This window comes from Mytilus californianus, unplaced genomic scaffold (genome assembly GCF_021869535.1).
Source record: "Mytilus californianus isolate M0D057914Y unplaced genomic scaffold, xbMytCali1.0.p SCAF_13, whole genome shotgun sequence".
Lineage (NCBI taxonomy): Eukaryota > Metazoa > Mollusca > Bivalvia > Mytilida > Mytilidae > Mytilus > Mytilus californianus.
Window position 1 is genome coordinate 26341517 of NW_026262615.1, and position 18751 is coordinate 26360267.

The window sequence follows — 18751 nt, forward strand, 5'->3', positions numbered from 1 at the left end:
ATGGATAATCCTAATGATTAATATGAGAGTCTTTCCATCATTACCAATTTCATCTTTTTTAAAAATCAACTAAGATAACAATGTGTGTACAAATATCAGATATTCTTCTTATTGTTAATTCACCACAAATATAGCAGTCCAAACAAAATATAACGGAAAATGTGTGTCTTCCCTTTTTTCTGAAAGTTTGAAATGTAGTGGTTTTTTTTCCTTCATTAAAACGATATTTACATGTTATTACACAGATCAACAAGATCAATTAATATAATTCCAAGCTAGATAACAACAGTGATCAAATGGCTTAGAAGTTTACAACTCTAGGTCCAGTACGTTCTTTAACAATGAGCAAAAGCCATACCGCATAGTCAACTATGAAAGGCCTTGGCATATTTTAACATCATATCACATTATTGTGTTTTATATCAATATTTCCTTTTACTCATGTTAAATTTATCAAAAGAATGCACGAACTATGATCGATTCAGTACGTTCATAAAAATGTATTTAAACTTTAAAAGACAAACAATTTAGATTAAGTCTTATTCGTCTATATTCAAAGATATCTAAAAAAAAAAAAAAAAAGTAAGATGAGCATTTGTTAAAATCAGAAAACATATGTCTTACCTAGTTGTTCGACTTCGTGACTTTATAGACAAACTTTTAGGTACAATCAGACACATATAATACGAGAGATTCGCAACTCTAGTAAGGTCTATGTAACGACCACTGAAATGCCTCGGTCACTGAAAAACCGATTATGTAGATTGGCATGATATGAAAATTCGCAATTGTTGTGAAAAAGATTTTGCGCAAAACGATTTTTTTTATCAATAATGCCGATAAATTTCACAGATAAAGCACGTTAGTATATTCAAAAGATACAAAAACATAATTCTAATAATTTGTTATAAATAAAATGTGTTGAAATGGCGAGAGTAATAAAATACAAAACTCGACCCATTTTACTTCATCTCCTATTGCCGAAGAAACCATATGATCTGCCTTTTTTTCCGTTAAACTTGGAAATATGCGAATGATAATATAATTTCATCGGGCAATAACAAGGAATAATGTATTGACTATTTTCGTAAAATTTGATCCAACAGAATTGTTTTCTCTTAAAAATAATCAACAAAATTGTTTTTGTTTGTTCGTCTCTCGCTTATTTCGTCGTCACTATCACTATCAACAAATAGTTCGTTATCAGTTCATTCAACAAGGGGTATATCTAAGTCGTAACTATTAAGATCATCATCCAACAAAATAAAATCCGAATTTTCCATATTGTTGCACATAAATGAAGCTTTATTTATATGAGAAATTGATTGTAATTTTCTTAAAGGGGCACTAGCTGTCGAATTCATGTTCACTGATTTGGCTCAAATTTTCATACTTGTTTGATAACCATGTAAAGCATTTATCAAAATTATAAACAGTCTTAAATAAACAATTTACAGGACATGGGCTTTATAATATGTAGTGTAGAAGTCATTTAATTAACTATCGAATTGACATCTGAAGACCTCCGATGGTCATATAAGCGTACAAATATAAATAAAGATATAAATAGATATTGAACTCGTGTAATTGAATTTTTCTAAGTCTGTTTAATTTCATATTATAGATTGAAAATATATATTTAAAATCGTTCATACTTATAATATTGAGTTTTTGTGGATCGAATCAGTCAATCAAATGATTTACCTTTGTTTCACTTTCAATGTTGACATTCTTTTCCTTTAAATAACTGAACACGGACAATTCGTGTGTTATTTATATCTGGCTAATTAGGGGTTTAATTGAAATTCACATGAATACGGATTTAATGAGGTCGAATTATTCACTTGCAAGTGAATAATTCATCATAAATGTTTCTTATCTAATTTTGAAAAAAAAAAACCATAATGGTTGCTAAAAGCGAATGATCATTTCACTTTTTCACTTTTTCACTTTCATGAATGATTGAACAAAAACAATCGTATTTTAGTTTTTTTTTCTATAGCTCATAGCTCATATTAATCCTCAATACACACTTAAAACATGTAGAAACCATAAATTAACCGACAATTATTAAAAAAAAAACGTTATGCAAGCTAATGATGAAATGTCAAAAACGCTTGGAAATCAAACATCCTATCCTAAGTTAGGAACCTGATGTTCAATAGTTGTCGTTTATTGATGTAATTTATAAGTGTTTCTCGTTTCTCAATTTTCAAAAAGATTAGACCGTAGGTTTTTCACTTTGAATAGTTTTACACTAGTCATTTTGGGACCCTTTTTAGCTTGCTGTTCGTGTGAGCCAACGCTCCGTGTAGAAGACCGTACTTTGACCTATAATGGTTTTTCTTTTACAAATTTTGACTTGGATGGAGAGTTGTCTCATTTGAACTTATACCACATCTTTATACCTTTTTACCGACAATCCTAAAGAAAAAAATCAATGCAAGCCCAATAAATGATGAACATAATAATGTATCATATTTTAATGATTAATAAATATCAAGAATAAAAGACAAACCCCAATCATGATTAATGATAAATTAACAAATAAATAAAAATTAGTCTAGACTAGATCCTGGAGTGTAACAACTTCTGGTGTACAAGATGTCAATTAAAACTCATTTTAACATATTGTGATTTACCTGGTCATCGATTAATTCATTACTAATATACATGTCACACTAAAATTGTGTCTCTGAGAGAGGTGTATATTCAATAGAAGCCAATTTCTTAAACTATCAAATTAAATGAATACAATATACAATTAAAAACCAACAGTTCAGAGAACAATTGAAGGTCTTTCCACCTCGATAATAAAGAATGAAATTTAAAAAAGGGGGTTGGAAAATGTCACTCCTGGTTCATGTAATTTTTTACTTCAAACTGATATTAAAAGATAAGAATTCTAGGTACTTTTTCATTGGATTAGTCTGAAATAGGCTACTTCCGGTTAAAAACTGTCATTTCCGGTTGACCTGATAAATGGTGAAATGTCTACAACCAAATACTGAAGACTTAATAGTTTTATAATGAACAAGTAAGATCTTTTAGCAAAGGTCAAAATCTAGAACGTCAAATTGACCTTTGACCTTGACCTCAATTTCAAGGTCATAGGTCAATGATCTCAAATCGAAAGAACCTAGGTCATTCACTTGTATGGTTGCGGAGTAATACTGATTTCAAATACATAAGGGGGAAAACTCCTATAAGGGTTGACCAAAACACTTCGACTTAAATGGGTTGAAGTTGAGCTCTATCGTAAACAATTATGTGGCAAACACATTATATCATTTACTGTTACGGTTTCTTTTGAATAAAGATAACAAACAAAATTTTAAATTTAGGACATGACCTTGACCTTTGACCTTGACCTAAATTTCCTCCAAACGGACCAAGGACTTTATATCAAAAGACTTTAGGCCTCTATGACTTATATTGTATGAATTTATTCAACATATCACCTATGTTAAATTTTCAAAGGGAAATAACTTCCATTAGATGTCATCCGATTACATCAGTTAAACTTAACCAAAACATTCTTAAGAGTAGACAAACAATTTGGTGTAAACAGTTTGTTATAATATTTTACGGTTTCAGAGAAATAAAGATAACAAGAAAAAGGGGACGCGGGGAGATAACTCCTATAAGAAAAAGTGTTCGGTTACACAGGGTTAGTTTTGAAATCCCTATTACTGTACGACATCATTGGCCAAAAATCCTTTCGATATGTTATAAAACAAAAAAGCATCTCAGACGGCAGATGAAAAAAAGAAATAATCAGAACAAAAGCAAAAGGTCTTTCCACAAAAAGTGGAAAGACCTAATTAATCAAATGCTAATTATTTTATGTCAGAAATCAAAACTTAATTCATAGTTATAAACAAATGAATTAAAAATAGAGTTATTAGACAATTCAATTCAATTCAATGTTATATTAGACATGAACCAAAATAATATAAATATATAATTTGATTGTGATAATCTTAACACTGAAAGCCGATCTGTTTCATAACAGCTCATGATGTTATTTTAGAACATTCATCATTACTTATAGTACTTTTAATACTTTTAATTACCTAAGAATGACTAACTAGCGAGGATTTCCTAGTGGCCGCACTATATTACGTTTTGCGAATCTCTTGAATTATATGTCTCTGGTACAGTCTCTGGTACAATCAAGGACGCTAAATTACTTGTTTTGTCTTTTAAAACGGTAATTTCTACTGTTTTGACACAAGGCTAGTGATAGGATGACACTTGATATCAAAATATTTCTCAATCAGTGCTTGTATATTACCAATATCGCATTCGACAAACAATTTGATTGGTCTCCCCATCTGACAATTTAAGCTCTTTTGTTTCTATGATCTTGATGCAAGCTAAAGAGAAATTTACATAGCACAGGCAGAAACCCAGTTGAAGTTAAACAAAGGGAATGGAACTCTATATTAGAAAAGATAAAAAAGGCGAAGTTTGTAAATTTGAATTGTTTACATCTGTTTCTATGGGCTTTACAAGTTTGATGAATGTGCCTTATGTAGGATTTTATGCATCGCATGTATGTATTTTTTTTTAAATACATTTTGGAATTGGAAATCGAGATATTTGTAAACTTTTAAAGTTTAGACAAATTTGCACAAAAGAGTCGATCGTGGTAGGTGCAAATTCTCGTGGATCTTTTTTTGTGCATAAGCATAAACTCTTCCGAAAAGAAATCCAAAGAAAAAGTTTTTTGGTGAAAAAAATCCCCAAAATAGGCAATAATTTTAAACGAAAGGAGAAAGTCGAGTACACATTTTTATGTTTAGGTGTGTTTGAATTGACTTTTCTGGATTGAAAACGTATAAAATTAAATATTTTATATATATTTCATCTCGCCTAAGATTCTATTTTTATCATATATCTTATCAGTAGGTTGATATAAAAAAAAATATATAAAGCACTTAAAGATGAAAAAACAACTTTTTTACTTAAAGTACAAGACAGCAAACTTTTCTGTTGGATCTCCAAAATGCATAATTTAAAAAAGATATATATTATGTGTGTGTTTTATCTATGGTAATTAGTCTTCAACCTGTGAACATTTTCAGTCTGCCCTTTCACGAAATATTTTTAGATTTTTTTTAATATTTTGAACTTTCGAATTTCCCCTGACAACTGATCAGACAACAATAAGTTGACCAAACACATAAAAGAACATCAAATGATGCTCAATAGCTAGTATATACATTTGTCATTTAAAATACAACTGGCATATAAGGATCGTATTGATGTTATGTGGATAAATTTAATGGTTTTTAAGAGCTAAATTGACTGCGCGTTTTCACTACGATGGCTTTCCTTTTTACGATTATAAAAATTACGTGGCGTAATGAGTAGATAGTTTTGTCGAAGTCGAATTCTGAGTGAGCAAACTGTCACACGATTAGTTCTTCAATTAAATCAACATGTTTAAAATCGTCTTTTTTTGGAGTTAATGCCCATTAAAGACGATTTTTACTCAATGTTTTGCGTTTTTGCCTAACATCTGGGGTTATTGCCCATTAATGAAGGATCTTACTAATGTTTTGCGTTGGAGTTCTCTTTAATAACGATTTTATCATAATTTTTGTATTGTTCATTGCAATCTGAAAACCCATAATAGATGAGAGATGTATTATATGATAGAAATTTATATAAGGAATTATCATCAGCAAGAATAGATCAACGATGAATTGTTAATTATGGCGTCATGTATATAGAACTAGATGAACGACACAAGCTCTTTAGAGACTGTAGTTGTATTAGACCATATTGACACGAAAAAAAACTCCAAGGAAAAATCAAAACGGTAAGTCTCTGATCAAAAAGTTATATTGTAATAGCATAGATCAAACTGATCAGTTTATGTATCACTCAGCTCAACAACTGGTTGAATATTGCATTTCAAGTGAGATTCTCAAATTTTCATTAAAGTATATAGCAAATCGGAAGTCATAAGAAAGTCAATCAGACTTAAAACTTATGGAATTGCTAAAAAGCTGCATTTTTAATACAAACCAGCTTATAAAAAGAGGTGACAATCTGAAATCATTTAAAATTGACACTTCCGGTTAAGTCTTAACTTTATATAGATACAAGAAGATGTGGTATGAGTGTCAATGAGACAACTGTCCATCCAAGTCACAATTTGTAAAAGTAAACTATTATAGGTCACAGTACGGTCTTCAATACGGAGCCTTGGCTCACACCGAACATCAAGCTATAAAGGGCCCCAAATATGACAAGTGTAAACCATTAAAACAGGAAAACCAACGGTTTAATCTATATAAAAAACTAGAAACGAGAATTACTTATGAACCACATCAACAAACGACAACTACTGAACATCAGATGCATGATAATAAACAAAATAGGCCGAAATACTACTTTTTGGACACCAACAAACTTATCAGTTGTTATAACATAATAATACATGTACTAACGACCAAAATGAACCAATTTTATAGTTATAAGACTTATATAATTTGTATGATTTAAATCTTCCGTGCCTTTCAGGAATAGGTAAAAAAATAATTGGTAGGCTTATTGTCTTTTATGTTAAATTGTGCAATTTAAAGCATTCAAATTTTATCTATTTGAAGGTCATATTCCATTACAGTATTTTCATACCTTATCCTAACTAGCACTGAAAAAAACATACCATTGCATATTAGAGCCCATTTGTTTGGTAGTCCAAAAAAGTACTTATGACCTGCCTTATATGGCGCATATGTTTCCTATTTTAATCTAATTTCTTTTTTGTTATTCACAACAAGGGTTCTTCATTTATTGCATGTCTTTAATTTTTATTTGAATCCAAAACAAATATAAAAAAGAATTTGTGGTTAGATTTTCAATGAGACAACTCTCCACAAGTGACCACATGAAACAGAAATTAACAAATATAGGGCACCAAGTTTACTTATTAAAAAATTAAAGCTATGCGGAGGAATTATTTTCTTTTTCTTTCTTACTGAACTAACCTAAATTAATGGTTATTAACTGAAAATTCCTTTAAAAAAATGAAGAAATCATTTGAGGTGAAGGAATGTTTCTATCCCTTTCTCGAATTTAGCTTTTTTATTGTGTGTGTGTTTGCCTATAATTGCATTTTCATATCTATAATAAAAAAGAAGATGTGGTATGGTTGCCAATGAGACAATTCTCCACAAGAGACCAATTGCAAATGACACAGAAATTAACAACTATAGATCACCGTACGGCCTTCAACAATGAGCAAAGCCCATACCGCACAGTCAGCTATAAAAGGCCCCGAAATGACAATGTAAAACAATTCAAACGAGAAAACTAACGGCCTAATTTATGTACAAAAAATGAACGAAAAACAAATATGTAACACATAAACAAACGACAACCACTGAATTACAGGCTCCTGACTTGGGACAGGCACATACATACAGATAGGTGAGGTTAAACATGTTAGCGGGATCCTAACCCTCCCTCTAACCTGGGACAGTGGTGTAACAGTACAACATAAGAACGAACTATAAAAATCAGTTGAAAGAGGCTTAACTCATCTGATGGATACAAATACAAATACTACAAATACAAGTGGCAAGGCCGGGTACTTGTACATCCAAACAACAAAAAGACACTAAGTACAGATCTGTGAGTACTCGTAGTTACTGACAGCTAGTTCAAAGCCACTAACAACTAATAAAAAAAATCATGCATCTAAGACTAAATTATCAATCCGTACACATCGAACATCCAATGGATTTAGTGTAAAGACGTCATAAAAGAAAAAAACATGACCTTGTGTAATGCCAAGATATAGGTATTGACAGATTGTAGATCCATGAATGTGTATATGTATATAACAATAATATTTAGTTTGCTTTTAATTTACTGATATCAAAATCAATATTAGTACCAATAAAAACAATATTTAATGATCTAATTACGTTTGTTTTTGGTATCATAAATTGTTACCACGAAGATCACTATAGTGACAATGATTGTCGAAACATATATCTGGTGTAATAAAATATGTATTGTGTGATGCTTTTGCTTCTCGTGTCTTTCATTGTGTTATTGTATTGCTTGAATATCTTTCATATTACGAAAAGCAAGATGATGTTTTGACTTTTGAATGCATAACGTTCACAGTTGAATCCAAAAATAATGTGAATAATAAAACCAAAATTTATCAATATTTATATTGATTAAATAAACTAGTATGAACTTGAATTTTACCATGGAGTTGATCAACTAATGTAAATCATCTGTGGACGACAACATTCCGTTGTCAAAAGTTCCGTAACTCAGATCCCAAGATTGAGTAAAATATTTGCAATTTGATATCAATTTTAATGGTGATTCAATTCATGAATTAAAAATTCAAATCAATATATTGATATCCTGATATGTAGATAAAGTTTTCAAATGTTATCATTCGAAGTATTTTGCCATTTGATAAGGGAATTTCCGTTTTGAATTTTCCGCGGGAATAAAAATTGAACTTTTCGTAATTTTAAAACAAGATTAATCTTTCGATCGTTTATTTATAAATTATCTTTTTTTGGTAGTTGCTATTTTGAATGTTTAATTTTGAATAGACAGTGCAACATTTCACCTTCATAATGTGTAAACAGTACTTTTGTTTTGAAAAAGCAGAAGCGAAACCGAATAGCGATATTGAATATTGTGCTGTGAACAAACTGCCTGCTTGATAATATGTTATATTTTGTTTAAATTACTTTAGGTGATAAGACAACCGTATTCACCATTACAATAACTAAAAAATCTTCATATATCTATTATATGATAGGTTACTTTGATGATTAGCGATCATAGTAACTGAGTTTTTGCACGAAGTATTTCGTAATTACAATATTTATCTTTTATTGACAGAAAATATATATATATAAAAAGTGTAATAACATGCAAACTTGTTACATCATTTTTTATCATATACGTTTTTCATCTTTGGAGATATATTAGCACGCAGGTTCATCGATTTTCCTGAACCTTAGGCTAACTATATAATAAAGATAAAACAACTAATAAAATGCCATGAAACTTAGCAGAAAAAAAACCTCAAATATTTAACGTCAATATTTTTTTGAAAATTTTGAAAATATGAAACAAAACTAATTTTATTTTACTGTATTATCTTATACGTTTCAGAAATATAATACATAATAAACAAAACAGCAATGTCATATAACCGTCCAAATATGAATTCCTATAAAAAACAATATTTAAGAGCAGAACATACGGGATTCACTGTGTTAGGTTGGTTACAATGGCAACCAAAGTAGAGATTTTCTTTCCTCAGAAATTTGGCTATTTGATCTAATAACCCAAAATATTTAAGTGACGCGAAATACAATGAGCATTTAATTACTTCATTAAACTCTAGATCAAAGGCAACTGATGTCTTGACTGTTGACCCTATGTATATTAATTAGATGTTTAATAACGAGGTGATTGAAGGAAGCATACAAAGCACAAAAAAAATGCTCATGACTATTACCAACCTATTTTTACAACCAACTGTTATTTATAAAACTGATCCATTGAATCACCAAGTACAGGACGAAATGAAGAAATTGGTTTAGGGAACGACCAAAGTTTTTAATTTTTTAGATGGGCGAGTTGATTATGCATTGATTCCAAAAATAAAGAGTCATCTGTTTTGTTTATGATATTATTAGCTTCCGATATAACATCACAAACGCGAATAACATTGGATTGTTTCGTACTGTTACTAATATATGTTTCAAACTCTTTGTTGTTTTTCTTGAGTTGTTTTATTACTTCGGCCATTACCGTAATTTGTCTTCCTCTAGTTTAAAGTATGGTATATGTGGCGAGTAGTTGTCTGTTGTGTCAATGAGAGGTCTATTTTAAGTTTTGTTCAAATAAAAGCTATGAAAAACACTTGTTAAAAACAAAACTTTAGACATAAAAGTTACACTCACTGGAAAGAATATTCCAAAAGTAAATCCAGATCAGTCCAAAACATATTGAAAACTTTATAAGTCACTTAGACTAGTCGTTTTTCACGGAGACATAAAACATTGACTAGTCACAAAGATGGCGGCTTTTAATTATAGATTTATCATTATGTTGTATTACATGGATACCTGGTCCTTATTCTATTGTTTTACCAATTCTCACAAATGTAAAATAAAAGTGTTAAATATAGCTGAAAAACCTTGAGTTTAATACATGTGAACTGAAGAACAGATATTTTGGAAAATTCTGTTCAGTGAATATCTTCATGGAATACTATTTTCAAATATCGAAGCTTTTAAACATAAAAGTATCAAAATTATCAATAAAATATTGTATGTCTGTCTTTAAAAGAATTGAAAGTAGAAATGAATAAGTTGTGTCAATACCCCCTGATACCATTCAAATTAAGAGACTCAAATATGATATGTAAACAAAACATCCGAGTGCAATGCTATTGGAAAGGTTTGAAACTTACAAGGTATTCAAAAGCTTTATCATAAGTGCTCATAAGAAGGGCAGCGTCTAAAGAATAACGTTGTTAAACTATATAGTTATGCAATGTATGCAAATGTCTGAATTTTTCTAAGAACTTATTATCTGGAAAAAGGTACATTTATACTTCAAGAAACTGCACCACAAAGGACTTTTCGAAGTCCTTATTAGAAATGAATCTGACTTCGATACTAAAACAATCAACCTTAACATAACGTACAGAGTGTGCTAGTGACCTAATATGATATATATGGGGTCAGTATATTCAATATGTGGTTCGAACGAATCCCGAACCCCATATTGAATTTACTGACTCCATATAATTCGTATTAGGCCCCTAGCACACTGTGTAACGAATTTATCCTACCGACTATCTTAACATGGGGCATTTAGTTTTTGTTTTTCAAAGTTATCAAATCTTTAGTTTTAAGAATTAACTTCCATTGGCATATACAAAGCAAAGCCAACAATGACAACGTGTTTGCTTTGAATGTGTTTTCTGCATTTATTCTATCGTTCATTATAAATTTCTTCGTCTGTTGAAAACTTTTAGACTTTCTCTGAACATCTTGTTTTTATAAAGAGACGTAACAACACTAATAACCGTGAATTGAAATAAACCACGCCTACAAAATAATTCACACGGTCTTCATGCATTTCATTTTAACCAATCATATTCCTAGAAATGTAAAGAAAGTAAGATAAGTATTATGTCTCAGTTTTAAAGCGGGCTACATAAATATCCAAGTTTACGGTATGAACAGAGGAAATGACAAAAGTGCTAACATAACCGCCTTCCTAAAATGAATCGCGTTGTTTGACAAAGTTGTGTATGATAAATTCAAACATCGTTGTTGAATATACTATAAAATTGATCTAGTTACATAAAACTAGTTAAGAATATCCTATTTGATATTGTATTCATAATATCTCATTAGATTGATCGCAATGACGTTTTATAGATGGTCGATGTTGTATATAATGGTTCAATCTTTTGGGGGTATTGTGGTTGTAAAGTATTATGCTACTTGTTCTGACACTCACTTGGATACGTATTGAAATGATCACCAGAAAAATGCAACATCAATGTAAGAATAAAAAACTGTGATGTTAAACCTCAAATCAATGGCTATTAAAATATCAATTGAAATGTTCATTATTCAACCTGTTTTTAATGCATCAATAATTAAGTTATCAATACGAATATCGATTGTTTATTTATGAAACAATGGTACCGAAAGGATGATATGGCGAGAGTCTTTGTGCATACTTGTTTAGTTTAAACATATTCTATTTTCAAAAAGAACTCACAAAAAGGATTCGAAATTGTATGCAAAGAGATCGTTTTTCCAAACTTTCAACAGAAAGAGACTGCATTGCAAAAAAGTGAATATTAAACTTCAAGAAACATTGAATGAATAAAACAGCAAATGTCCGAAAAACAATTCAAGTGTTGAAAAATTACAACAAATATTACGAATATAAATATTAGGATGTCTAATGTATTTTAGGCAATGAATTGTCAATAACTAAGTTCCCTAAACATATTGATTATCTACATTCGAAGTATTCAGAATGAAAGTTAAGTTGATAAACCGATTACATACGTCAATAAAATCACAGTTAACATGTGTGATTGCATCAGAGAAACAATGAATACGCCAATGTAATTGAAATTAATTAAGGGTCTCATAATAGCATGACAAAAAGGCAAATGGAATGTAACTCATTATTTTCATTTATATGTAATATGCTCAATTAATACAGTTTTAAATTACCATTTCTTTCTTATTTGTATCTGAATGCATGTTATAAAGTTACATTTTAATAACCCCAAGTCTGATCTATGGCACAGATATTCGATAACGGACTAACAACAAAAAAGCTTCCTTGTAAGAAACGCTTTTAATGGTACCGAAATGATGATATGGCGAGAGTCTTTATGCATATTTGCATCCATTGTATGCAAAGATATCGTTTTTCCTTACTTTCAAAAGAAAGAGAACAGTCTATAAGAGCAATCATAATAGGAAACGCAAGCTATATATATATAAATATATATATAAGTACGTCTGAACCAGCGACTACTCTATAACATATTTGATCCATCGGATCACCAGCAGTGATGGTGATACAAGGCTAACAATACATTCTGTATATATAATTCGTCTAAACATCAGCCCAAAAAAAAAATATATATATATATATATATTGAAAAGTATATAAAATTGAACGTTGTTTTCAATTTAGATTTGTTGAAAAGTATATATCTATATATTTTGAAAAGTTATAAATTTTGTCCACGCTGTGCACAATATAGGGAAAATAATAAGGCTGAAAATGCACCAAATACTTATATTCAATATTAATATTCACATTTTGTCTATTACAACAACAAATTGTTCATAATGTTCTCAATAGTATCCTCCATAGTATCCTATCGGTTTCACTGTTTAACAAATCTTCAAGGATATGGTTGCTGGCGACGGTATCAGGGGTAACGAAAGTGAAAGTACATAATTATATAGAAATGCCTTCCAGATTCTCGTTCCATCTATTTAATTTCGGACGAAGATCTGTTACAGTGAAACCAGTAGGATACTATGGAGAATACAATGCAAAAAACTCTTTTTCAATTGTTGAATATTTGTTTTGATGTGTATCTTACTAAGTATTTCTTAGAAAAATATGAAATTGGTTTCTCAACATTGTCATCTGTCTCGATAAAAAGCTTCGACTCCTACAGCGCTTGTGTCAACGGCAAGTTTGAATTGTTTTTCAAAGCCTGGAGTGATCAGAACTGGACTATTAATAAAACGCAGTTTGTTATTTTCAAAAGCGTTTTGACAATAATCACGTCAGATGAATTTAGAAAATTTTTGTAAAAGATGAGTAAATGGTTACACAACAGTAGCAAAATCTGAACAAAATTTTCTGTTATACCCAATCATGCCTAAACATCTCATAAGTTGTTTGTAGAACTGGTCAGGTGTTGGTATTGGTAGAGTACATGTCCAGAATGGGTTAAAACTGTTTAAGACTTGTGGAGTAATAGTTCAGACTATTTTCAATGGCAAAGATAAGGGTTAAGTACAAATCAGTACAGTCGAGTATAGTTTGGATTGGGGTCAAGTAAAATGCAGACCAATCCAGACTGGTCGAGTAAAAATCAGTAGAGTCGAGTAAAGATATAGGCGATTTCAGACGTTTACTGGTTTGCTGTGATAGTATTAAAAATAATTTCTCTAATTCTTACACGATTTATTCTTTTCCTGACATGTTGATTATTTTTATTTAATCAACATGTGGTTCGGTTGATCTCAGATCTTCATTGGTCAAAATTCGATTATGACGTCGAATTTTCTTGCTTTCCCCTGAATTTCCTATTGTGACGGCATGAAAAAAAGGCGACCATGCCTGATGACGTCACATAGAAAGAACACATCTTTTTGCAGATCATTTGAAAAGAAGAAATAATTTTGCTTTGTTGCGAGCCTCGCGTTTCAAATTTGAAAATTTAACTGTCTCGAGTGGATATATATCGTATTTCACTCGATGCAGTGGTAGAATCTATATGTACACATAGAAATAAACACCTGTCAACAAGTACTAATCCCCAGGTGGGTACATTAGTTGACATTACGTTGAGTAAAATAATACATATATATATATTAACCATGCATTTGTGTACATTTCATTATTTAATGTTTTTTATTGGATTTTTTTAGAACACTGATGAATAATCCTGCTTACACAGTGAGGCTCGGAATATTTACATTATTTCACATGTACCATTAAAATACACAGAACCAATCAGCAAATTGGAACTAGAAACATTTACGAAATTTGACTGAGAAAAAGGTAGCCTGCCAGATTTGATATTGAAATGCTGCATTTGTCTTATAAAGGCTATCATTATATTTCGATCAAGTTATAATCAATCGAATGGATGCTTTGGTAGATTATAAATCTATTTTAGTCAAAAACAACACATTTGATACGGAGTGTCAAGTGATAGTATATTTTTATTCAAAGCATGACCCAGTATGTTTGATATCGAGTTCGTCAAAGATTTTGCGACGAGGAGAAGCTCACTTGCACCGCTACAAAGATGGATTCAAATTCAAAATCAAAACAATTTACGAAAAAAGTAAAACAACAGTTGTTAAGACTAGAAAATGGGAACAAGACATGCACTTTTCAATCAACAGTAGCCAGAGCGTGACTGAAAGTGATTTAGAAGACCATGTTTTGGAAAAAACTATGTGTATAAGAAAATTAAACGTTGAAAAACAAGCATCACTGGACGATGGAAGAAACCTCTATGAAATACTTAAGCTGAACATGGAAGAAATAAGAAAATTAGACAAAGAGAAACAAGAAACAGCAATAAGAAAATCTTTCCTAAAGGAAATATTGCGCTGGCATCCAGATACCGCTGGGGAGAATGCTGATAATGACATGACACAAAAAGTGTATGAAGCATACCACATTCTGCGTGATCCAAAAGAGAGGGGCAAATATCATAACAGAGTTGATTACAGTCAAGGATGGCTTTCAGTATCCAGGTGGAAATCAATTTTTAGGCCAGAATATAAGACTAAGTACAAAACACGATTATGTGTAATGATTGGTTCATTACTTTTAGGTGCAGGTGGATTGGCACTCTGCATAGGGACTGCAGGACTGGCAGCACCTGCTGCAGTGGTTGTTGGTGGTATTTTGGGGGCAGGTTTTTTTGGTGGAAGCCTTCAAAGTTTTTTCAGAAGTATTAATCGAAAGAGTATCGAAGAAGGCTGTGACTTTAAGGACTATGCAAAAAGCTTCGGCCTTGGATTTGGTGCTGGGTTAGTAAGCGGTGGAGCAGGTGTGGGTATAACGGCGGCAATTGCAGGCATAGGAAGCGCTGCTGCGCAAGCTTCCGTTACAACAGTTGGGCAGTTTATAGGTATGGGTGCAGGCTCATCAGCTGTAGGAGGAGCAGCATTTTCTCTTGCTGCAGATGCTGAGAAGAAATTAGTCGATGGTAAAAATGTGACATTTAAGGAGGTAGTTGTTCATGCATTGACAGGTGCTGCTATAGGTGGTGTGACTGGAATAGCCGTGGGGGCAGTTGCTGGTTCTCTAACTGGTTTGTCTGCTGAGGTATCTGCTACTAATATAGAAGAAAGGCTGGTTCCAGGTGCAAGGAGATTTGGAGTTGCCCTGGCAAAAAGTTTGAGCAAAGGTGTCACAAATAAAAGTACAGAGTCTGTACTTGAGTTAGTAAAGGGTTATGTTGCGGAAAGATTAGACGACGAACAGGAAAATCGACCAGTAACGGAACATTTAATAGAAGGTGGAAAAAAACTTGCAGAAAGTGTTGTTTTGGAAATAGGTATCAATGTTGGAGCTACAACAGTTGACCACGTAAGTAATGAAATAAAGGTCGATCGTGAAGTGAAGAAAAAACCAGAAAACCAGAAACCAGAAACACTTGATACAAATGGAAATTTAGATAATATTGAAAGAAGTACTGATTTAGAGAGGCCTTGCAGCACTCCAGATTTTAAAAGTCGTAATAAATGTAACAATTTAAGTAGTAAAAATGAAGCATCCGACAATTCAGATACTGCTGCAAGAAAATTGCAGAACCAGCATGAAAGGCAAAAAGCAAGATATAATTTAGACCAAAAATTACATTTGACTTATCGTGAATGTATGGTAGAAACAAACACCGACGTCCCTTGCCTAAAACGTAAACCGGTCATTTATGATACAGAGAAACTTACCGATGAAGAGAAGAAACGTCATCTTCTAACAAGTGCTCGGTTTATATATTTATCAAAAGGATATTGGATGTCAAAAATGTTCGTAGAATACACAGACAAGGATAATGAACTGCAGAAAAAAGAAACCAAAAGTGGCAAAGCTATTGAGATACCTATTGATGCAAAACATGTAAAAATATTTTTTAAAGTGATGAGATTTGCCGGTGTGTGGTGTTTCGTGACAAAGTTAGATCGTTTCAAAAAAGAGGAGCCTCATATATTTACGTATGAAAGGCCACCCGAAGAGAGAAGATTTACTCTTGATGGGTCACTCTATTTCGTACGTGTCACTCAGGTGACAAATGAACGGTTCGATGATGTCATTGACATATGACCACCTCAACATGCTCATAATGATACTTTTACCCGACTAATCGCAATTGTATGATCAAGTGATGAAGACATACTTTTAAATGGTTAATTAATTATTACACACTCCAATATCTTCAATATGCAATGTAAATTGGAATAAAGCAGCATCTATGATTTGTTCCCAAACTTAATTCTACTTTTCTATCCTTATGTATGAAAAGTCTTGTTTGTATTGAAATTTATCAAATAATGATATTTTAAGCACCGTTTATAAATATACTGGTCAAAGAAATTTTCGATTTGATTGAAAATGTATCAGTTATATCTGTACTTTTTGATAAGAAAAAAACCTTTCAATCTCTTTCATCGTGTTGATCTATTACCATATCCTATTTATATGCTTAATCAAGAGATGCACTATACAGTATACCCAACAATACGTTGTGTTGCACTTTTTATTTTATTTGTCCGCAGTCTTATGTCATTCGAGTATCATAAATCTTCAACATTTCTGTTGAGCATACGTGGAAAAAAAAGTATGTCTGTATGTTATATCTACACACATGTGTTTCCAGTATATTTGTAAATTTGAACACCTATACATTATGTGTTAACTTTATTGAAGACAGTCGATTTATAGTGCGTCCTTTAATTTTAATCTGCAAAATCTATTAACCGCGTCAGAGATAAAATTATTTTTTTATAGATGCTTATTAACATAATCAAAAAGAGGATCAGGGATCTCCTTGACCTGTTATATGATGAAACACCGCCATATTTAAAATATCTTCTGCCATCGTTAAGTTATTTTCCGCACTCGTCAATTGATCCCGTCATTGCCAATTTATTTTTCGTTTCGCTAGCCGCTGCTTTTTCTTAGCAAATATAAATAATTGCATATGCTTGCATAACCCTTAGACGACTTTTGTTTTATAACCCAAAAAGCCTTCTTGATAACAGTTTAAAAGCCCTGAGGGATATCCGACTACTGATCGCTATTCATGTGTACAGGTAGATCTACATACCTGACAGGAGATCACTTGATCAAGATAGCCGATTGCTCGCAGCATCATTTAATAAGGTCACAGCAAATGGTAATAAAAATCTAGATTAAGAAATGAATTTTGAATCCAGTTACAAAGAAAAACTAGCCGAACACGTGCTTATATGTTGACTTACGTAATCAGAACCCCCCTTTTAAAATGAGTACATTTTTGGTATGCCAAATAACACGAGTACAGTTAATGTCGATAATATAGAATCAACAATTTCGTATCGTAATTCGAAATTCATTAAAACATTTTATATTGTAAACATTCTGACATCCAAATCTTTATTCAACGTTTTATGAAATAGGTACGAAACTAATTGCTGTTAATGCAGCATATTGTATTTACCGGTTCACAAGCCGTTTGAACTAGAAAATTAAAAAAATATTCCTCTTCAACGATTTCTAAGCCCTAAACAATTACCTCCCCTATCCAAACCCCCCCCCCCCCAACCCCCCTCCCGAAAAAACCGACTTCAAAACCTGTAGGACGCATTGTGGTCCTTCATGAATAACAAATTACAATCAATGAAGATATTGGTTATTCTATAATGAAATAAATATAATTAGCGATATATCAGTCTGTTAACCATTCCTTACATAGAAATATATCGATCACGACACACCGTCGACTTTGGGTTTTGTCATGATGCAAGTTCCTCGATCTTAAAATTTTCATCCATGAATATCAATGAGAATGTATGACAATACATATGATATCAGTATTACCTCTGTTCAAAGATCATAGCATATAGTACAACATTAGGTCAAATCATTACGTCGTCTTATATATATATATATATATATATACAAGTCTAAATTGAAAACAACGTTCAAACCTATGATTGCGTTGGATAAGAATCGCAATTTTTATACGTGTGCATGCAAAACAAATTTCTTTGTAGAGGGGTCTAAATACAGCACAAACAACATTTTCCAAAAGACCAAATGAGTGAAAAAGTATATTTTAACAAAACGCATTTGACTAGCAGGTCGAACAACTGATGTTCTTAAACCCTGCTGACTGCCATGGCGATTGCCAAAAAAACGGATCACAAGATGTAACAAAACAGATCTTATAATT

The 18751-nt window shown here is 31.7% G+C and overlaps 1 protein-coding gene across 3 annotated transcripts in view; it reads left to right on the top strand.

Moving 5' to 3' along the window:
* The window catches only part of LOC127723432 (uncharacterized), a 28841-nt gene extending 11861 nt beyond the window's left edge, over positions 1–16980 (top strand). For all 3 annotated transcript variants that reach the window (XM_052230056.1, XM_052230054.1, XM_052230055.1), the window contains exon 2: positions 14226–16980. In XM_052230056.1, the coding sequence (XP_052086016.1) occupies positions 14443–16641 (2199 nt within the window). In that variant the 5' untranslated portion in view covers positions 14226–14442 and the 3' untranslated portion in view covers positions 16642–16980. The remainder of the gene's footprint in view (positions 1–14225) is intronic.
* The last annotated feature ends 1771 nt before the right edge of the window (positions 16981–18751 follow it).